This window comes from Haliotis asinina, chromosome 3 (assembly GCF_037392515.1).
Source record: "Haliotis asinina isolate JCU_RB_2024 chromosome 3, JCU_Hal_asi_v2, whole genome shotgun sequence".
Lineage (NCBI taxonomy): Eukaryota > Metazoa > Mollusca > Gastropoda > Lepetellida > Haliotidae > Haliotis > Haliotis asinina.
Genome location: NC_090282.1, coordinates 72772324 through 72795423, shown reverse-complemented (window position 1 = coordinate 72795423; position 23100 = coordinate 72772324). Strand labels below are relative to the sequence as shown.

The 23100-nt window shown below is 41.8% G+C and overlaps 1 protein-coding gene across 1 annotated transcript in view; it reads left to right on the top strand.

The window, feature by feature from the left end:
• Nucleotides 1-23100, top strand: part of LOC137278426 (A disintegrin and metalloproteinase with thrombospondin motifs 12-like) — a 126366-nt gene that overhangs the window by 13150 nt on the left and 90116 nt on the right. The window contains exon 2 of the mRNA XM_067810748.1: nt 7534-7904. Coding sequence (XP_067666849.1) covers nt 7534-7904 — 371 coding nt within the window. The remainder of the gene's footprint in view (nt 1-7533; nt 7905-23100) is intronic.

The following is a 23100-nucleotide window of genomic DNA, read 5'->3' as shown; positions in this document are numbered from 1 at the left end:
ATTTCACACTTTATGCATGCATATACATGCCCAATGGTGGAGGGTCATTGTGGGTTAGGATGGATATGTTCATGTGCTGCCTGGGTGCTGTCTTATCTCGACTAAAGGTGTGAGAAAGGTATTTCAAGAAATGACGAAAGATAACGGTTTAAAATTAACAACATGTATCTATCAAAATATATTGACACACCAGTGCAATGAATAGCTAAAACACAAAATGGATATTTTACCTTTGAAATATATGTTGACATAGAACATCTTGTCGTGATATAAGCGCATCAGTATTCTGTTTTAAACGCTTGCTCATAAACAGACATTTCTGATGGAAAAATATCAATTATGACTCAACGAAACAGACTTCATTCCTCCTGAAAAATCGATTTAGAGTCGAGCGGTAGCTTGCGTCTTGTAAAACCTTGTCAATATAAATGCGTTAGACATGGCAGCGTGCTTTAGGCAAATGGCATGAAACTGATTACAGGCACCTCACTGTCACTACCTGTAGTATTTTAGCTCGTCAGTTGCAGTATGTTAGTCAGCACAGTCATGAGTACGGCATATTCTGTTAGATGGTCAATGTGTTGTGTTCAGCTCAACACAGTCATGAATAAGGTTGTCAATATGTAGCGATCGCCAATATGTAGCGTACTGTTAAACGCTGTAATTATTAACGACTTGTTCATTCAGGTAGATAGTCAAGGTGCAGTGTATATGTCAGCAGAGTCGTGAATAACGTTGATTCTGGTAGATCGTCAATATGCATGGCTCTCGACACAAGGATATTCTTGATGCTGATATTATCTCACATATACCTAATTATCCCCTAATGTAAAATAAACCAATCCCCACCAAACAAAAGAACAACAAACAAACAAAACAAACAAACAAAATACACAAGAAATACAAAACAAACAAAACCCCAACAAACAAAACTAGCCTTAACCCCAAAAACAAAAACAAAACAAAAACAACAAACAAACAAACCAAAACCCAACAATATTACGCAGTAACTGTAATCATATCGCATATCCTTAGTGGATGAACTAAGGTGCAGTCAGCTTGATGGCGAACTTCCTGTAGGGTTCTCAGCCATGGTAACAAAGTGAACGTCGGTAACACTATCCGATCACCAAAACAAGAAGAGGCGAGGGTGGTAATCATTAACCTGTAAAACGCTGTGAAACTGTACAAGTGTCCAGCTAATCTATCCCTTGTTCTGTACGTTATTTGCTATTTAGTGTCCCGGTGATGACAGATTATTTTCATTATAAACAACGGGGGGTGTTGCATGACCTTCCTCTAAATGGAGGTACACGTACTGAGCGTTATGTCGACGCCGGCTCTGTTGACGTAGACTGACGCTCTGTCTTTGTAAAATATGATTTCGGTATAAACAAAGAACTGCAGTAAATTGAAAGGAATCTAAAGAGATTGGGGTTGTGGGAGACGTATGTATACCTGCTTCAACCAGGACTGTGGCATCGGATCAAGGGCTGGACTGGAGGAAAAATGATACGGTTCGGGGACTGTGAGACACGACTACTGTTGAAATAGTAGAGGCATACTATATCTTTGGCTGCCTACCTGTTTTGTTAAGTTACAGATAAAACCCCACAAGTCACATGTCCATTTGGATATTTTCTGTCCTCTTTCTCAGTTGTTAGCTTGGGAACGGTGGGGTAGGATTGTGGTTGAAGCGTTCGCTCGTAATGGCAAAGACCTAGGTTCGATTCCCCACATGGGTACAATGTGTGAAGCTGGAGTGAGTGAGTATGGTTTTACGTCGCTTTCAGCAATACTCCATCAACATTACGGCGGGAGACACCTGTGGGGAATCGCACTCAGGTCTGCCGCGTGACGAGCGAACGCTTTGACCATTTGACTACCCCTCCGAGCCGTGTGAAGCTGGAAGTGTTATTGTTGGAATTTTGCTAAAAGCGGTGTGAGACTCGCTCAGTTTTTCGTTGCTGAATATAAGCAGAAAACACGGTGTTTGTGAAGTGTTTCCATCGCGCCCCTTCATGCCAGGCGCCGGATAGCGGGGCTGGGTGAGGAAAAGGGTTTGAGGTCTCTTGGTCCTTGGCGTGATGCCTCAAACCAGTAATGTATTGATGCTGTGGAAAGGGGGTGATCTCTTGACAACGATGTTGTTATTCAAGGGGCGCATGGTGTGTAGATATGCAGTGAGCTCACATCGTTATGCGTAACTCGTGCCGCTAGTTGGATCCCAGAGGAAGATGAAAACAGACTAAAGAGAAATAAAAACCCGAGCTTCTCCATCAGATTAAAGGGGAAAAAAACGTATTTTGGTTCTTCATGTGAGGCCTCAGTGGCGGTTCTAGGAGAAAGCTTGTATTCATAGTTGATACGGCGAGTTTTTAAGCCGTGTTACTGCTGTATTTTCAAAGCGTGACTGTCAGAATTGCTTCAGCTATTCCTGCAATTGCAGGCCTAGATTTAATGGATTTTTTTTGTTCGACTGAAAAAATCCAATTGCTGGGTGTGTGATGTGCAGTTTCGAAACAGACTTGCAGGTATGGATTCAGAAGAAATTTTCAAGCTCCCCTGAAGGAAGAAATGTCTATCTGTATAATGTGCGATGTGTAGTTTCGAACTATAGCTTTGGGACAGTGTTAGAGACACATTTGGTATCCGCCTTCATGTACATTTCGTTTGTAGAGGTTGTGAAGATACATTGGCCCTTTCCAACATCATGCATGCGTCTGCGTGTATAATTTCTCCAGTCTGTTGTGATAAACACAGTCTACCCTTTTGCCATCAGAGATTTCTTTCGAAAGCGACGACACTATCCCTAGCTCTGTGCTCTCAAGCACATAATTTCTGTCATCAATGAGAGCTATTTGATTTGACGGCTAGTTTTAGCATATCTTCGCTGGAATCGAATTCACAGCTTGCTCGGGGTGGTTCCATGGTATTCATTACAGTGGAAAAGACAGAACTGTAACACACAGTGTACTCCTCGAAGCACTAGTGTACACTAGACGCTGTTTCCATTTTACACTGCAGAAATAAAATTATGCTTATTTTCTGAACTGTATTTTGTTTGCATTTTATTGTTGAGCGAAATAGAATTTGCCTTTGTGCAAGTTAAAATACAAGTGAAAGAGTGGGTAAGGCTAACCCAGCATTATCAAGATGTAGGATTTCCAAGAACGGTTTCAACTAGGAATCAAGCCCGGGCTTCGGCATTATGAGCGAACGCCTTAACCATCGTCCTCCACTAATTTAAGGCTATCGTGGCTTTAATTAGATGAACACAGGGTCATCAATAGCAAACCTCGTAAAACTTAGTTTTCTGATGCTCTGGAGTTCATATTGTCATCACATGTTAAACACAGCAAGAAGTAACTGTTTGAAGAGTGTTGGTTTTTGTGGTTCACAACATCCTCTGCTATTCTCGACTCCAAGTCTCCGAATTTCAACTATGATTTACACGAGACCTGCACCTGAACGTTCACCTACAACGTCAACCATATGCGTCATCTACATTTCCCTTTAACCTACGCCTACGTTGGAACCTGTACACACCCATGTACACAAGCGTATGCAGAGACATGCACATGCTCATGCTCACATCCACACACGTACACACTTCCACACGCACATAATAACAGACACATAAATGCACACATACATGCACACATAATCCTTCACATACACGTGAACACACTCTGGCAACTGCATGTAGATACTTTCATGCACACAGACGTACATATAGACAGGCAGGTGCACAATTCACACTCAGAGACATGCGCATTCAGAGCGTGTGAGTATGGTATTACGCTGCTTTGAACAATATTCCAGCAATATTACGACGGGAGTAACCAGATTTGGGCTTCACACATTGTACCAATTTAGGGAATCGAACCCGGATCTTTAGTGTGGCGAGCGAGTGAGTGTTCTAACCACAGGGCTACCCTACCGCCCGCTTGCATTCAGAAACACCTACACGGAAAAGCACACATGCCATTATGCACCTACCTACACCTACACAAGCCCAATCATAGACAGATATTCCAACTGCAAGGCAGTGACAGTGCCAATTCAAGGTCCAACTATTTGGAAACACCCGCTGAAGAATCCCTGTTAATTTCTTTTTGTACAGACTTGTCACGGTTTGCCGTGTGATTAGCGGCTGAAGAACGAAATGGTCTAAAGAAATGTGTACATTTGGTGGTGTGATGTCATGGCGTGGAAATCTTCCCGTGGTGTTTGTTCAAGAGCTCTCATCGTGTCCGTGTGTTATGTAACTCTACCATGCCCAATTAGTCATAAGCAAACGTAAGAAAAGGTGTTGTCACCCAAGGAGGTTAGTCACCCTTCTGTTTGTTTTGAATTGTTTGTTGTAAATACACCATCTGCGATCCCTGTAGTCATGCATCGTCCAATTCAGTCCTTACAGTAGTTAATGTAATAACGCGCAACGTCTGATGAAAGCCCTTCTGCTGTTACACTGAAAATGTGTTACATCAAATAACCGTCCTGCTGTACTTACAGTAATACACGTATTACTTCAAATAAACGCTTTACTGCAAGTACGCTAATAGACGTATTACTTCCAATAAAAACATACTGCAGTTACAGTAGTGGACGTTTTACTTCCAATAAACGCCCTACTTCAGTTACAGTGATAGACGTATTACTTTCAATAAACGCTTTACTGCGGTGACAGTAATAGACGTTTGGCTTCCGATAAAAGCCCTACTGCAATTTCAGTAATAGCCGTTTTACCCCCAATAAACGCCCCACTGCAGTTACAGTAATAGACATATTACTTCCCCTAAACTTACTAATGAAGTTACAGTATTAGACGTTTTACTTCCAATAAACGCTCCACTGCAGTTACAGTAATAGACGTTTTACTTTCAATAAACATCCTACTGCAATTAGAGTACTAGACGTGTTACTTCCAATTGAAACCCTTCTGCAGTTACAGTAATAGATGTATTGCTTCCAATCAAACCCCTACTGAAATTACAATTACGCGTGACAAGGGAAATGTTATACTCCAAGTTGGATATCAACAGTTATACCTCATGCAGTACTCGCCTGATGTAATCTTTGGTTTGCAGTTCCAATTTCGTTACTATTTTAAAGTAAAATGGCCTCTAAAGAAACGATCTGTAATGATGTCTTATGACTTTCTTGGAGGGATGTCAGTGTTTGTTGCATCGATTATGAGCAAATAGCAATATTGACCGTATTTTGTGCGGTTTCCGTTGCATTGTTCACGAGGAGCACCAGCGTTCTTTTCTACCAAGTCACAAGCTCTCTTCACTCGAATTAGCTACAGTGGGCTTCTTTCCATATGGGTGCAGTGTGTAGAGCCCATTTCTGACGTCCATAGCCATGGTACTGCTGGAAGCTACAGCGGGCTTCTTTCCGAAAGGACTATAGTGGTGAAGTCCTCCCCATATGGGTGCAATGTGTGGAGCCCATTTCTGACGTCCACAGCCGTGGTATTGCTGGAAGCTACAGTGGGCTTCTTTCCGAAAGGACTATAGTGGTGAAGTCCTCCCCATATGGGTGCAGTGTGTGGAGCCCATTTCTGACGTCCACAGCCGTGGTATTGCTGGAAGCTACAGTGGGCTTCTTTCCGAAAGGACTATAGTGGTGAAGTCCTCCCCATATGGGTGCAGTGTGTGGAGCCCATTTCTGACGTCCACAGCCGATGACCAAAAGCGGCGTAAAAATATGAATGTTTATTGCAGCTACGTGGGTGTTCGAACCCGGGTCATCTAGACGTTTAGGACAACATTTTCCTGTCTATATATTTCCAAACAAGACTAGTTTTGGACTAGATGTCAGTAATATTCCTTAAACGTAAGCACAAAATTGACTTTCACAAGTTTTACCCGTAAGGTGGAATCGAACTCGGCCGTTGGGATGAAGAGCGTACGTTTTAACATGTAACCCGTCTATCAGTCCTCACAGGATGACAGTAGTAAGGGACGGTCTGAAACTATATGAAAAGTTATTATTTGTAAATTACTATGGCTTATACTGTATGGTTTGTGGTTTCAGGTTTGTAACGTTTTGACGTTACAGTCAATAAAGATAGGCGTTTCTGTTGATAATTACGAATCAACAGCTCATAACACTGACTTGAAAAGCGTCAGAGTTGCATCGTCGACGGATTTAGAGTATTGTTTATCGACAACTACTACAGGATCTACGTACTGGACTCGTAAAGCGGTTATTGTTGGAATTATTGCCCGTAAATTCATTGAGGGAACTAGTGTAAGCTGTACGGTAATGATGGGCGTTAGTTGTAGGGAACTAGTGTAAGCTGTACGGTAATGATGGGCGTTAGTTGTAGGGAACTAGTTGTACAGCAACTATGACCTGGGAATCCCGTTTCACAGAACAGACAGGATACGAAACGATTTTGCGAGATTAGGGAATGGTTCTAATTATCCCTTTTACGAAACACGAAATATGTCCCAGGCAATTATGAAAAGATGCGTCTGGAGTGGGGTTTTGTAATACCAACTTCATATTTATCCTGACATTTGAATGTCATGTTACAAACATTAGGTACAATACTACACGTATCTCGGGGTTTATGGAAACTGAATGTCACATGGGGCGACGGGAACGGCAGATAATACCTATCTGGTAGGATATTTTGGTTCTCAACAGACAGGAACATGTGCATCACGTGGTTGAAATACGCCTTTTAGAAACGATATTACTTGATACGAAATTGATGTACATATGTCTCATGACAGAACAGCAAGTGAGTAAGTATTTAGCAATATTCCAGCGGGCGGGCGACACCAGAAATGGGTTTCACTCAAAGTGCCCATGTGGGGAATCGAACACGGGTCATCAGCGCGACGAGCGAACGCTTTAACCATTAGGCTACCCCATCGCCTCTCATCACATTACATATCTGTTGTTCAACATTTGCACCTAGGGAAAATAGTGGCCACTGCAGAGGTGGTCTCTCTGTTGTACCAGAAAATATGGCGGGTTCGAATCACATATTTGCCTGACTATGTCTTAGGTTTGTCCGAACCGTACCGATACTAGTGGTAAAGGTATTAGTCTTCTTTACGCCCTTCTTTCCTCCTACTGTGAGTTCACACGCGTTTTTTTTAAACTGATATACTGTGAAACCCAACTCACTCTTCACCAATGAACCAACATGATATCACTCATATTCAAATATATTGTATTATTATAAGCATAAAATGCAGCTCTTACCTACCACTTGACAACGGCACAACAATCCGAATAGAAAAGTCGCACTCATGAAACAGGTGAAGTTGTTATCCTTAAAGTTTGTTCAGTAGTAACACCTTGTTAACTCGAAGTTTATAAACTATCGAGTTAACTAGCCATTCTTCCACGAAAGAGGATGTCCAAAGCTAAACCAGTGTGCTTATAAAGATTCTGTGTGTTCTGTTTTGTTTGTTCAAACTAAGCGTATTTACAGTTAGTGAGGCCCCATGGTTATACATGTGCAATGATTCCAAATGATCTGCCATTTTTTGTTGCTTTTTTCAGAAAACTTTGCTCAGAACTTGGATGATTATGAAGTGGTAATTCCAAGCCGTGTTAGTTCAGATGGAGAATTTTTAACACACACTCTACACGCACATCATAAGATACGGAAGAGAAGTGTCGACGAGGCAGGTGCGTCATCTGATGACGTCATCCATTACCAGATTCCATTATCAGATAGGACGTTACAAGTCAAGTTGCAAGTAAACAGTAAGTTGCTCACGCCGACGACGGTCGTCGAAACGAGAACAGGCAGATATAAGAACGTGTCGGATTCTATGTTCAAAGTGCTTGATCACCGAGGATGTCATTTTACTGGTCACGTGACAGGAGAAGACAACTCAAGAGCAGCGATATCAGCATGCGGGGGACTGGTAAGTACATTTATTAACTGCGTCTGTCTAATTTTACGATAATGTCTATGACGTCATATTCAGATAAATGACGTGCATGTTCTTGACAAGCTGTCAAAAGAAGTGTATATATTGACAAAAAAGTAAATTTGGGCCGTCGATTCATAGAAATATATGAACCCCATTTTCGAAGAGAGAATTGTGTGAATTCTTTTGACGTTCGATTGGAATAGACATATTTGGCCGTTCTAAGCGTTGTTCATTATTTTTCAGGGTCAGGATTTTATTGCATGTATAATACATTTTATTGCACTGACATATACGTTCACTTCTGTCAACTAAGTGAACGTCATCTCTGTGTCGGTATCTTCAAAGATTCACTTTGTCTTATTTTGTGCCTCTCAGTCTTCGCGTTTGACCCTGTTGTGTTGGGTTGATGACGGTAAATGATCCTACGCATATTGACCTTGACGCCTCCATTTGACATTTGTTCATAGTATTCCAAATGTCCCACAATTCGAAGTTACTTCACTTTCAAACAATTTTATTCCTGTGATCCCTATCCTATTTGTGAACGATATGATTGAACGTCAAAGCTTGTTCACAATCAGACATCATGTACCTTCACACATTATGCAAACACGGGACACATAACGCTGTTTTTGTCCATCATTCGACATCCAGACGGTTCATCCTTTCTGTGCTATCACCAGACGTCGCTGAAACCTCGCTATGTCTCGTCTTGCACTGTGTTGCTAGATTTGCCAGTTTGCTGTCAAAGATGACCACAATTAAAACAGTTATCTCCCTTGATAGACCTAACGTTTGGGCAAACGCTGAGTGAATTTACTCTTCTTGCACATTCAATACTTCCCGCCAGTTCTCGTTCTGTCACGAAATTGTCGTCTTCTGCCTCGTATTCTATTTGTGGTGCATGATAAATATTTGGATTTTAGAAACTGTATAAAAACACATGTCTGGCCCATTATTTCTAACGTTTTATAAACAGTGAAATACTGGGGGCCATGATGTCATAACAGAAAACCTTCAAGATTGGTCACGATTCCTTCTTGACTCCTGCAGTGATTTTGCACCCATGGACTATCAGTTACTCCTTGCGAAACCGCAAAAGGCAATGTGGCAGTGATTACCCAGATGAACAGTAATTCTAATATTTCATCTCTGCGTTAAATATTTGCATTTAGAACGCTTTGCAAAGAAGGAAGGGTGGACATTTATATGTACAAGATCCCTTCCTTGATTCATGAATTATGTCTGTAAAATCTCATTTAGTAGATATTCAGATCATGCTAATTACGGGTCCATATAATTGGCCACATACTCAACCAGAACCAAATGTTAAAACGTCTGTGATATGTCAAACAATGAGCAATAAATTCCAAAGTATGATTTGCACTTGTAAATTTCGCAAAGCAGACGATATGTGTTCGCAGTGGTGGCGTGTGCGTCGAGTTGCCAAGGGCATGGACGTTTGACGTGTACAAGATTTTGTCCTATTCAAGCCACGGAGATGTCAGTAACTGACCTTTCCCGCCTGGACATAATAACAAGGAGGTGGAAATTAATATATATGTCAGCAGTATTTTCAAATGCATCTTAGGATACCTTTACTTCATCACTTTCAACGGAAATGTTTCCGCCAAATGCAAAAACACGACAAATGACCTCGATCACGACATTAAAACCATATTAAAAAGTCAAACAAAAACAATGAAGAATTTGTACAACTCGACCCGATGATTGACATGTCGTGACTAAACTCGCTTTGTCCAAACAAATTTGTATGGCAATGAGACATTTTATTTTGGAAGCGTATAGTGCATCATCTAATGTTCCAGCTGTGTTGTAACATCACTAGCTGCTCCAGTACAGACCTCTGCGGATACTATCCCGACGTGTGCGGACGGGGAAACCGCATCATTTAACCTTACTCCTAGCCCTGTCTGAAATGCAAAATCCATAAACAAAGCTAGTCGTATTTTTCTCAGATTCTGAGGGGCTGCTTTTCTGTTAAGTGGTGCTGTTTGGTTCCTTCTCAGTATCTGTGTTAAGTGACTGAGTGTTAGTCTAGTACTGGACTAGATGTGTTAAAATATGAGTGTCATATACCAGTCCCCGGGTTGTTCTCGAACTTGTGTCGTTGCCAGCCACCTCTCCGTAACTAAGAAATAAATGTAATAGCTCCTCGTTGGCTAAAGAAACTTGCTTTAAATCTCGAGTCGCTTCATTTAGGTCTTTAGTATTGCAAGATCTTGGCAGAAGGGTGAGTTAGTGAGTATGGTTTTACGCCGCGTTTAACAATATTCCAGTGGTATCAGGATAGAAGCAGCGGAAATTAGCTTCACACCTTGTGTGGGGAATCGAACCCGGGTCTTCAGCGTGACGAGAGGATGCATTAACCATGCACATGGATGCACATGGCTATCCCACTACCCCTTGGCAGAAGGGAAATAAGGCGGTTCGGGGGTGGTGAGACTACCCTGAACTTTTGCATTATGAGCAACCGTCGTCAGAAAGTAACAAGACAACCAATAACAGATCTTTTTGAGAGTATCTTTCTTAACATTATTTTTGGTCACTATCTGTGTTTACATCACAAACTTGATAACATGACTTTGTCAACTCAAATCTGTTTTCGAACACTTGATACAGCATTGGTACGTAGTGAGGCTGCGTGTGTTTAGGGACTACCTGTAGATTTTATCTTCCTTTTTAAATATTTTGTCAGTTTCTTTGTCTGAAGCAATACGTTTAGACCCTGAAGTACAAGTCTCACGAAAATAAATCTCCAATAATATCGTGACCTTACGTATTTGTGAGTGTGCATGCTGTTTAACATTAAGACAAATCTCTGTTTTGTTGTCTTAATGTCATTCGTGCCAGATCCATCGCACTCCAGTCATGCTAAGGTGAGTAATGTCAAAGCCTTTATACTCAGGTCTTCTTTTAGGACGACCATTTTTAATATCATATTTACTTTCATTTTTGTTGGCAAGGTTGCCTAATCGAGGGAGCGTACACTCATCTTAAAATAACACGTTCGAAATGGTAGCGTTAAGTGTGCAGGTCAGAATCTTGATTCTCAATTTGGAACACACATGTATACTGAAACTGTTTTAACATTTCAATCGCTACGTGCTATAGCTGTTGTTTTAGTGTTGACTCGCCAGGAGTAAATGTTAGCGACATCGAGATTGCCGACGGGATAGCGTTAACACGGCGGCTAACATAAAGATGACTGAGTTATCTCCGCCATCTCACGCCTGCATCACACCAGGGGGCACTGTTTCTACAACCTCTTCACTTATCGTGATTTCGGAGTTTAAACTTGTATTTTGACATGCTGAAGTTATAGATTAATAGTGTGGACGTTTCTTTCTCGTCTCCCTATTTAGTGTGACAAGCAGCAAATGTGGATTGCCAAATCCAAGAAAAAGCAGTTTCTTCCCTTTCTGTTTCCGTTTGTCTTGAAGGGACAAGAAGTATCCTTGAACTGCCGAGACAAACAATTAAGAAATAGTTGCTTACAAAAAGTACCATGTCCTCCTGTGCAATCCATTTTTAAATGCCTGGTAAAGATTCGGCGCCTAATTTTTTCATGGCTTAAACAATAAATTCTTGATCAAATGAAGGAATAGAGCTGGGAATCCGTCTCTGTCATATCAAAGTAAGCAGTAGAGAGGCTCCCATTCCCCGTATGCTGAATGCCGAGCCTAAAATAGCATATCGCCTCGGAAATGAAAATATTTTACAGGAAAAAGTTGCTAAATTATGATAATATATTATTGAAATGGAGCGTAGACAGTTTCTTAAACTACCGTAACATAAACTTGCATGGGCTCTCTTGGATATATATGGTTCAGAGTCGGTATGAGGGACTGTACCGAACCCAATTGTGATATTTCCGGACGCCATACTGCAGTACGCTAGATGCCATGAAATTGTAGTTTCTATGTTTAGTATTTCTCTGTTTAAATTTATTTTTCGTGACAAATAAAGAAGACTCAAGACCTGACAAGCGTGTGTGTGCATTCTATGTGAATTGCCACGTTTATTTACTTGAATCAGCTGGGTATATTTATATGACTCGTAATTCTGGAAGGATTGGGAGGAAAACTGGAAGAGAATGTTGGTACACTCATGAAACGGACGTGATATTGCTTCTGTGAATGATACGGAATGCCAACTACATACTGTCCTCGACACCAACGTATGCTCATTTTATGTAATACGTCGTTAGAGGAAGCTGAAAATGTAAACACGTATAGGGTTCATTCTGTGAGAGACACAATAGTGGGAGTGAGACAGGGCGAGATATGTGGCCGATATTCTTCAGTATTTGACGGGATGGAAAACTATGATCGTTCAGTGTCTGCGACCCCTCGTGACCTCCTACCTGTGATACCTGTAGCACCCGACATACGGGCGACACTTGAGTGACGTTATAGACGTGACCTCTCACCTCACCTTGCAATCAGCTGTTTTCCAACACGTTGGTTTGAGTGTTTGTGCCAACCCTTTCCATTATACGTGACTGTGCATCAGCTGGGCCTAATGTGGGGCGAACGAGGGGCTTGGAGTGGAATGCGGACAGTGCAAAGGAGATAGTGATAGGGAATGAACCTCATTCTCGACATTGGCGTGATTTACCTGAATGCAGAGCGATCGTGACGCTAATCGGCGTCGGGCAGTGTGTCAGTGAAAAGTGGGATGATAGCGACAGGTGTGTTGACCTGTGTCTGTAGTATTGAGGTTGTAGCCGAGTTTATGTTGAAACATAAATGTTACAGAAAGAATGAATGAAGAGCCTCAGGTGTTTAATCAAGTACTTTCTAACTACAACTTGCACCATGTACATTTCAAATTACAAGGCATGCAAATGCAAGATATTCATCTTAAAAAGTGCCATTTCATCTTTAATAATCCGTAATGATTTTGCGTAGAACATTTAAAATATTTGCGCGAGACCCTGCTCTTTTGCATTATGATTAACAGATTGAACGCCGTCTACTGCTAGCTTGTTCAGACATGTTGTACCTGTCCATCAGCCGTTGATGTATCAGGTTCAACCTATCTATATAAGTGAGAGGATTTGTGAGATACAACAGGTGCATTGCTTGCAGGTCAGCCGCTAACAGGAGTCAAGGAGGCCTAATCCTCTATGCCTCTATGTGTGGCGTTAATGAGCATGCTACAGGGAGGTGAAATATTCCTTCTCTACCCGTAAGTCTGTATGGCTAGTCACGAGGAAGGGGTACAGTGTTGTAGTTTATTCCTCACGGGTACGCTCGCATCAGGTTTGTTTGCTACTAGTAATACTCTTCTTGATTGCACAGGTAATTGACATGCGTTTCAAATGGAAACAGCTGTTTAAGAGTCTTGTATGCCCATTTCCATTCAAGGTGTAAACACTGCGTTTAGTCGAACGGCGAACATCGGGCTCATTAGTGTTCTGTCTTTCATATTATTTTCATCACTGTTTTGTCTTTACAAGTACAGTCTGTTCCGGCCGATGGTAGAGACTAGTTAATCTCGGGCGTTACCATTATAAATTCAGTATTTTCTATATGTGTGAGTGAGTGAGTGAGTGAGTGAGTGAGTTTAGTTTCACACCGCACTCAGTATTATTCCAGCCATATGGCGGCGGTCTGTAAATAATCGAGTCTGGATCAGACAATCCAGTGAACAACAGCATGAGCATCGATCTACGGAACTGGGAAGCGATGACGTGTACCCCAAGTTAGAGAACCTGACCACTCGATCCCGTTAGACTCTTCTAACGACAAGCAGAGAGAGAGAGAGAGAGAGAGAGAGAGAGAGAGAGAGAGAGAGAGAGAGAGAGAGAGAGAGAGAGAGAGAGAGAGAGAGAGAGATCACACTGGCGGTGGTACCCGAGCATCAGTATCGAGACAGATACAGGTAGTACAGTCTGAGGTAAAAGGGTAGGCTAGTTTCTAAGAAGTTTGACCCAAGCGTGCCGGGACTGCCAAACGGGCAAAGGCTATTCCGTTTGAGTTCATTATCTATACGTATTAGACAAGTAATATAGGAAAATATTTTGGAGTTTGCGTAGGGAAATATGATACCATTGGCGTGTATCTTTCCTACGAGAACGGTCACTATTACTTACATTGTAAGGTTCTCGACTGCAAAGATAACACACGTTAGACATGACACTGTGGAACAGTTACCTGTCCATCAGCCCTGTGCTTCTGAACGTATTAACTATATAGCAGGTGTTTGATTGTGGAGATAAGCCTAATAGGTCTATCTTGAGCAGATATCTGTGTTGTGACAGTGTAACGTCTGTCTAGCTTCACTGACGGTTTTGAAGATTTCCAAGATCGGTCTGACATAACATTCCAAGGACCTCAAACTGACAATAAAAGTAGCATATACATATGTTATTAAACCTCGGCTTTTGTAAGAATTGTAACATGATATCGCTACGAAGTTAGGAAAAATAAGGTGTCGATGTTGACGGTCAGATAACGTTGAGTAATGGATCTTTTATAAGGGGAGAGCGTAATTTTACTCCGAGATGCTCCTTGCTTTATGGTAATACTCTTCATATTAGATAGATCAGATACATAAATATATATAAACTAAGGTGTCGGCATAAAATGTATACTTTTCATTGTGACTCACTGTAACGTATATGTTTTCGTTAAAGTTGGCTTTGTCAATGTAGGGCGGTGGAGTTACCAGTTCATGCATTAGCTCGTCACGCTGATGACACGGGTTCGTTTCGCCACATGGATATAGTATGTGAAGCCCATATCTGGTGTCCCACGTACGGCTATATTCACTCACTGTGCAAATGTAAAATGGAAATATTTAACACGATTATTTTTATAAAACTTGCTACTCCATAAGTGAGAAATGCAACATATCCCGAGTTCACCAGCTTTCTTAGGTTATATAGAATATGACATGAGAGCCTTCTTTCAGCAATTTTAGACCCGTGAAGGTCATCAGCAATCCATGCTTGCCACAAAAGGCGACTATGCTTGTCGTAAGAGGCGATTAACGGGATCGGGTGGTCAGGCAGGGTGACTTGGTTGACACATGTCATCGGTCCCCTTTTGCGCAGATCGATGCTCATGCTGTTGATCACTGGATTGTGTGGTCCAGACTCGGTTATTTCCATGTATCTGGGTGATTGCTGAGTGCAGCATAAAACTAAACTCATTCACTCATTCTAGCTATTTTATCCGAGTTACCAGGTGAGGTAATGGAATTACGGCTCCAGTGTTCCTTCACCAAAACGTTATAAGATGTGGCAATGGGTAGTCATGGTTGCCACCGACGTTAGAGCACTTACTATCAAAGTATGTCCCACCATGAGCCGATGGTATGTGTGTGGTATATATATTGTATTCACCTGGCTCTCCATGATATACTCATACCCACTTGCCCCGCTAAGAATTGTCTGGATTGTTTCTTGCATGCTCGGTATTTATTGGCGGATATTAATGTAAGGAAAACAAATGTATGCCCCACTTCTTACACCAAATGTTGGTAGCAGACTCCTTGGATGTAAACGATGTATTGTGGGTTTCAAGAGCAGTATCGCGCTTTGTTTGGAGAATAAGAGATTTTGTTTGGTTAAGGAGACTTTGATTTCAGTCATAAATTCAGGTATGAGGTGGAAGTGCCTGCAGGAACAAAATGATGTATAAAAAAACATACCACATATATTAATCGCTAATAACGACAGTATTATTAGGAGTGAGTGAGTGAGTGAATATGATTTGGCGCCGCTTTCTGCGATTATGCAACAATATCACGGCGCGAACACAAGCAAACTCACACATTGTATTTAGTTTACTCAGGCTCGTTCTTTCAGCGTATGGAGAGAATGTATTAACCACAACATGTTATATTTAGATTGTTATAATTTTCCTTCGGGGGCATTCAGGTTCATTCATACTTATATCAGGGAATATGTACATAGTCACCCTGCTTATGTGTATGATACTTTAGAGTCGAATGAAAGGGATCTTTAAAAATAAATGAGGACATTACTTTAAAACTGCTTTGAAAAACATCGCCATAATTATATCTAGAATATCGTTGAGTGCTGCGTAAAAATAAACTCACTAACTTTTGAAAGACGGATGCTTCCTACCCCATGTGGCCATGCTGTGCTGGTCAGAAGTTAGGATTCGATACGATGAGGTAGAAGACTCCACTTCAACATGAGAATACCACGTGTGGGTATACGACTTTGACCACAGTATGCGAGGGTGACTAATTGTGGATTTCATATAGACACAGACTTGACCTGAGGACATTAAGTTCATTTAGGTGATAACGGAATGCCCGTCAACACTGCTACACGTTTGCCAACGGTGTTGGATTGATCTTACCCAATCTAGGAGTAGGTAATTTAGAAACACAACCATGGATAAGGCGACAAGGCAAAGACTGGTTTGTGCACTGGTGCATTGTTCTTATGCAAGAGAACATCTTTTCAGAGCTTCCAACGTGTCTTAACTTCATTTCATCTCAGACCAGCCACGAAAGTGCCGCATTATAGGCATCGATATTTCCTTGATGACACCCTCACATCTTAGACCTATGCCCCATTCCTGCGAAACGTTTATACTCCATCACCCATGTTATAAACATTACACGTGCGTGCAGTTGCAGTGTAGCTAGGTTACATTATTTTCACAAACGCTATGCCATATGGCTGGATCTTTTTCTCATTGATCAGATATACCTACGTTGGTAAAAGCGTTCGCCTGACAAGTATGAATTTATACTTGCATGAACGTTTCGCACAGGTGTAGGTCAGGGTAGGTGATCATGACACTTAAACTTTACATTGGAGATTACGCCAGGGAGCAAATATAGATATCCCAAACTTTTCTGTACAGGGGTTGATAGTTGAATCCGAAACCAACTTTGACCTAGCCATTTTCAGTCAGTGGGTATAATACATTTCACGATGTTTAAACGTCGGTTCGGGTTTCAAAGGCATATTCTAAATGCTTTCCGGAGATGATAAACGGCACGTGATTAAAGCTGGATGGAGAGGCCCAGATCGCATCATTCGCCATGTGGCAACGATGGTGATATCGACGTCAAGTATGCAGACGGTCATGGCGGCGTCATGGACGGCGTGTAAAGAGAACAATGTTTTAGCTGCAACAGCCGCCAAGACAACATGCTGAACACATGTAGATACCTCTCACGAGACTGACAAACGTTGCCAAAGGCTGCATCTGTTCCTTGCTTTGAAACAGTCGTTATACAACTTATAAGGTGTTCTTTTTTGTACGCTATGCATAGGTTTACATAGAATATTCTAACTGGTGCATGCTATGGTTTTTAGTATTCAGGTATGTGAGGTATTTCGGTGGAACCAGATCCAGAGAGGAGGGGAAATATTCACGCCCAGAAGCTCCCAGGAACTGGTAATGAATGGGGCTTATTAGTGACAAGGGAGATAACTCTATGTGATGACATAGACGTGTCTAGTCCTCGTGGTTGCATCCTATCCCTTGATGGATGGTTCGTGTTTCACTGATACTTGAAGGCAAACGAAGGAAGCGTGAATGAAATACCTCGGATGGGAGGGTATGGGAGGTTGTATGTCTTGCAACCTGAGTTATCTGCCCTTGTTCATGGCTATGACCTTGGCGCATGTCTGTGCTCACGATTCTCTGTTTGGTCTATGTGCTATTTTGAGTTAGTTTGGTAATCGATAGGTGATTGAAAGACTGGACATGCGTAGAACTCAACATGTGTTGATATTGTATGTGACACATATGCAGATCTTGGTTTATTACACATATTTCAATTTACTTGGTTTCTTCGCGACAGTTTATAATCGCGGAAAAAAGACAATTCAGCTGCCAGTATACGACGTTCTAAGACAGCACGGGGCTATTTATTTTTTTTCTAGAAATATAATTGGTTAAGCACAACCTTGCATTGAATTTAGTTTTCGACGTTTGCTGTGACCAATGAAGTAAAATCTGCGTGGTGGTTGCATAAATGAATAATCATTGTCCAAGACAGGATTATGGTTGAGTGAGTGCAGCAAGGCTGGCAAATGTTTTGACACACATATATGACCTCAACATACTATAACTGGGTTATCGTAATATAACCCGATACCGTAAACATAAGTACTTCTACCGTATTCAAATCAGCGCCGCTTCGTGAATGGTGGCAGGATATGTTATATAATTGTATGGACTGATAAAAATCAAGATTTTACACTGGAAATCCTCTCCTTGAAATATGGGAAAACCCAGGAAGGTACTTTTAGGCGCTTTTTTGTAATAAAACAAACTTGTAAGCACGTTTTGGTGATATAAGGCGAGTCTTGTGTATTCTAGGTGAATATATCGCACCTTGTAAAACGAACGAAACCATTTTCTCCGATTCGTCCATTGAGATGTAATGATAAATCCCTCGCAGCACGCGAGAACTATGGAATGAGTGAGGCGTTGTGTTCTTTATCATTGGTTCCACCCACTGGGTCGTGAGCCAGACAATTGGCGCATGAAACAGCCTTGAACTGAAATATCACAGCCGATTATCCATCACATTTGTTGAATGGAACATGACATGTCCCCGTGAGCTTTGTCTACCCCATGACGGTTTCATTGTAGACATACCTGGATGATGAAACATAACACTGATCTGAAGCAGAAACCCAGTGTTTTTTTTGTATCACTTGTCTCGGTATGTTCCGTGTTGAACTATAGTTTGCTACAGTACACGTTACACCGGCAGACCTAATCAGATATGCTGAAATACTGTTGAATACAGGGCACCGAATGGTTCATGTGGTTTAACGCCATGATAAGCAATGTTCCAACTACAACGGTACATAATCGAACCTTGACGAACCAGCGACAGCAAGCTTGAGAAACCATGTTCTCCATGTCACCAAACCTGAGCACCGCGACCTTCGAGACGGCTCAGTGCCTTAGGGTATTGGGAACTTGATTCCGCTGTGACGTACCTACGATCCTGTGACGGAGGCGGAGTTAGTCTTGGTGTGGAAAATGTAACACCCATTAAAGGCAAATCGGTGACAAAACGTTAAAGAATGGGTAAACGAAAACCAATGAAGACTTACCATGTCCAACTGTACCAGTTGCCACTTTGGTGTTTGCATAAAGAGTGACGGCCAAAACAAATTCAACATGTCTATTGATCGTTGGCTGACTGTTTCTGTGAAGTATTATCAGGCCACATCACTTGATATTCACGTTTGCATTTGTATCGAACGTTTCATACAGATAAACAAATGAGCAAGCGATTGTTGTTGTAAGCCACTCGAGGCCTGTAAAGACAAACTAGTGTTGAGGAGGTTCACAAGCAGTAATCCGGGGACCCCATCCATATAGAGTTCGTAGCACTACGATATTCGTACGTCTATGATAAAGCGTATAGTTGCGATACCCCTTTACGTTGTTTATTTGTGGATCGGACCTCTCGTCATTGTTGTCAACCAATCTTGATTTCAGTCTGGTTCATCATTGAACATGGGCCCAGCATATCTACGGCCTGTGGAGGACTGAACTAAATAAATGTCTCGTGTTAAGATGTAACCTTGCCAAGCTCTAACCTTATGTTGTCTTGACACAGACTTCAACATACCACTGACAAGATAAAACAGTACTTAAATGCAAATGGGAACTAATTAAACGAAAAACACGAGGACATAAAACTGAAAGGTACATAACTTTTAACCCAAGGATAAATCAGTCATTTCTAGAAACACGACTACGTCGGCAATAAACCAAGACAAACACGTACAATGAGCAAGCACGTGTTCCGTCTCTGTCATGTGACCAGTGTAGCTCTCTGATAGGATGACGTATCTCCGGTAGCTGGCCGTGCGGCGATTGTCAGAATGGTTAGTTTGGTACATCCCTCTCCGTCTTGTTTTACATATGTTTTGGGCAGGTACACGAGTAGGAGTGAGTATGGCTGTAGCCATCAGCAAAACTCCCGTTGTGGCACCCGTGGGACTCCTTAATTGAGCTTCATTGACTTCACGTATGGGACAAATGATATTATATGCAACTTTATTTTATTGAAGACTGATGCTTTCGTTTAACATTCTGAATGGAGCAACTACTGTTTTATTGCACTTTCACAAAGTTCTGCCAATATTGGCGACCGACTCATGGATGATTGGAACCACTAGGCTACCGGGGCTGGGAGGTCATCGGAACAGTTGAATCTTTAGAAATAAGTCACGTATACCGACTGTTTGATGAACTTGCAAATATCCATTGGTGACAGTATAGCTGAACAACCATCACCTTTTTGCATTCATGAATTCGTTCACTCGACTCGCCGAAGACCGGGTTCTATTTCCTACATAAACACAATGCATGCAGCCCATTTCTGGTGTTCCCCGCCGTGATGTACTTGGTATATTGCTGAAGGCGGTGTAAAAATAAACTCACCAACCTACAATCAGAACAGCTTCAGATTTATGGCGCTTTACGTCGTTCCAGTGATTCAGTACGTGAACGAAGTAACTTACGGCCATAACGTAATGCAGTCTCTGGGAAGGGGTGGCACAGTGGTATGCTGGCATGTTATGACCGTGGTACTAACCGTGGTTCGGATCCTTGGTTTGTCAGTACCACACCTATGCTCATTGGCTATACTAAACTAGTAAAGGTCTAGGCCTGCACCAGTGCTTCCCTGGGCTTCCCACATTTAAGCTGACACTGGAATAAGACTTTAAGACGACCTTACTAACATACCGCACCGTTAGTAAACCTCATTTGCTGATTTGGAACCGTTAACTTTGTATTTTGGTTTGTCAGGAGAATGCACAGGCTATCCTGAGGCTTCAACTAAAGAACCGTTAGAAAAGGGATTCACGGTAACCTGTCTCTTTATATGACAAGATGGCGTACTCTGTCTCGGCTTGGGTGTAAACGAAATGTTCAAATTACAACATTGTGGTTGAGAGCAGGTGATTTCTGGTTATCCTTTGATGGAATTAGACGACATCAAAGGCCGAGTTAGTGCTGGAAACACATAACACGTGGGGTAGGACTGGAGGCATTTTACAAGGTAATTCCTCGACTGTTACTGTGAGAATGAACTTGATGGAGACCGTTGGCCGCGAAAGGGGAATCTGTTTCATGTGGAAACTCGGGCTGTATAACATAAAGATGTCACCGAACAACAAAAGGTTCTGTTGAGATGTGTACGTATATATTTGAGAGGACCACATAAAGGGCGTTGGACAACAGATCTGACTCTGTAAGGAAGGATTTAATTACCCACCCAATTTGCAAGGAATGTACGTTGGAAGTATGTTATCAGGGAACTGAAACAACATTAAGAAATATGCTGATCATGTAAACTCTTGGCTAAAGTAATACATTATCTTTGTATTTAAAGTGAGTGAGTGAGTTTAGTTTTACGCCACACTCAGCAATATTCCAGCTATATGGCGGCGGTCCGTAAATAATCGAGCCTGGACCAGACAATCCAGTTATCAACAACATGAGCATCATGATCAATGTGCACAATTGGGAACCGATGACATGTGTCAACCAAGTCAGCGAGCCTGACCACCCGATCCCGTTAGTCGCCTTTTACGACAAGCATAGTCGCCTTTAGTGGCAAGCATGGGTTGCTGAAGGCCTATTCTACCCCGGGACCGGCACGGGTATTGTATTTAAAGGACGCTTGAAGTAACGTTGTATCTTATTCCAGGTTTAACTGCACAAAACATTTCCACTTGTGAACGTCATAACACGGACAAGGAGTCAATGTAGTTAATGACGATTATTTTATCAGATGTTTGAATTTTCATCATCAACGTAAAAAATATATGATCTTTTTCTTGAAGTAACTATCTTCCCTTGTATAACCGACTGCCATGAACAGTTCGGTACAGTTCCACTAAAATTACCACACCTATTTACCTGACACATGTTTATATGCTTCACACACTTATTTTCACCGACATCTCAGTTTTCCAGACTTCTCGCTTTTAGAAGTACATGTAGTTGAGAGCTGCCATGGAGGGAACAACGCTAAGTTCATGGCGACCTCGGCTGTAGTTCCAGACCAGGAATTCTTGTAATTAGCTCTCAGTTACGATACACCTCCACTCTCTGCTGCCGTCGCAGCGGTTTTATCTCCTCACAGTACCTGTACATTATACACCTGTAGTGTTAATCAGCTGAATAGAGAGGAAGATGTAACGTTGTTGTTGGTGTCTGTGAAGGAGAAATAACATCTAGGGTGGCTCGCCCGCATACATATGCATGGTCACACATACGGATTCATGGTACAAAGATTTATTTCACACAGACACTCAATATCATTAAGAATCCATGATGAGAGTCAAACCAAATACATACTACCGTCAGTACTGTAATGAGAAAGTATAATCCCAAGGATGTTTGTTTTTTGTGTAACGCCTCACTGAGCAATATTACAGCAATGGTGGCACACAATCTAGTGATCAACAGCATGAGCACCGATCTATGTCCATGGGATACGTTGACGTGTGTCAGTAAGCCAGACCACCCGATCCCTTTAGTCGCCCCTTACGAGAAGCACGGGTTGCTGAAAACTAACCCACATCATTACGGGTATAATCCCAAATGAAACTGGTTGCGTTATATTGTCCACATTTGTTTGATGTTGTTTAACGTCGCTCTCATTCCAGCTATATGACAGTACCCAGGAAAAAAACGAATCTTGAAGAAAACAAGTTATGGCTCGTAATTACTGAGTCGCCGAGGCTGATGGACCGTCCAGTCGGAGCAAGCTTAAGCTGCGGTCAAACAGTTCTGATTCACTGGAATCCGTACACAAGTGTAGCTTCTTTCATAATATAACGGTAGAAGAATTTGTATTTTTGATGAGTAAGTAATAATACATTCGGTCACCTAACTATGAATTCCTGGATGCCTCTTGGGCCATCTATGTATGACATTTCGATACACCACCGGCATACAACTGTGAATTGGTCTTCAGCAACACATGTTTGTCCAAGCGGCGAGTTTGTCAGGCTCGCTGACATGGTTGACACATGTCATCGGAAACCAATTGCCCTGTTCACGATCATGTCCTAAATCATTGGACTGTTTGGTCCTGATTTGGTTATTTACAGACCATTACCATATATCTGGAATACGCTAAGTGCGTGGTAAAACTAAATCTCACTCACTTACATGTG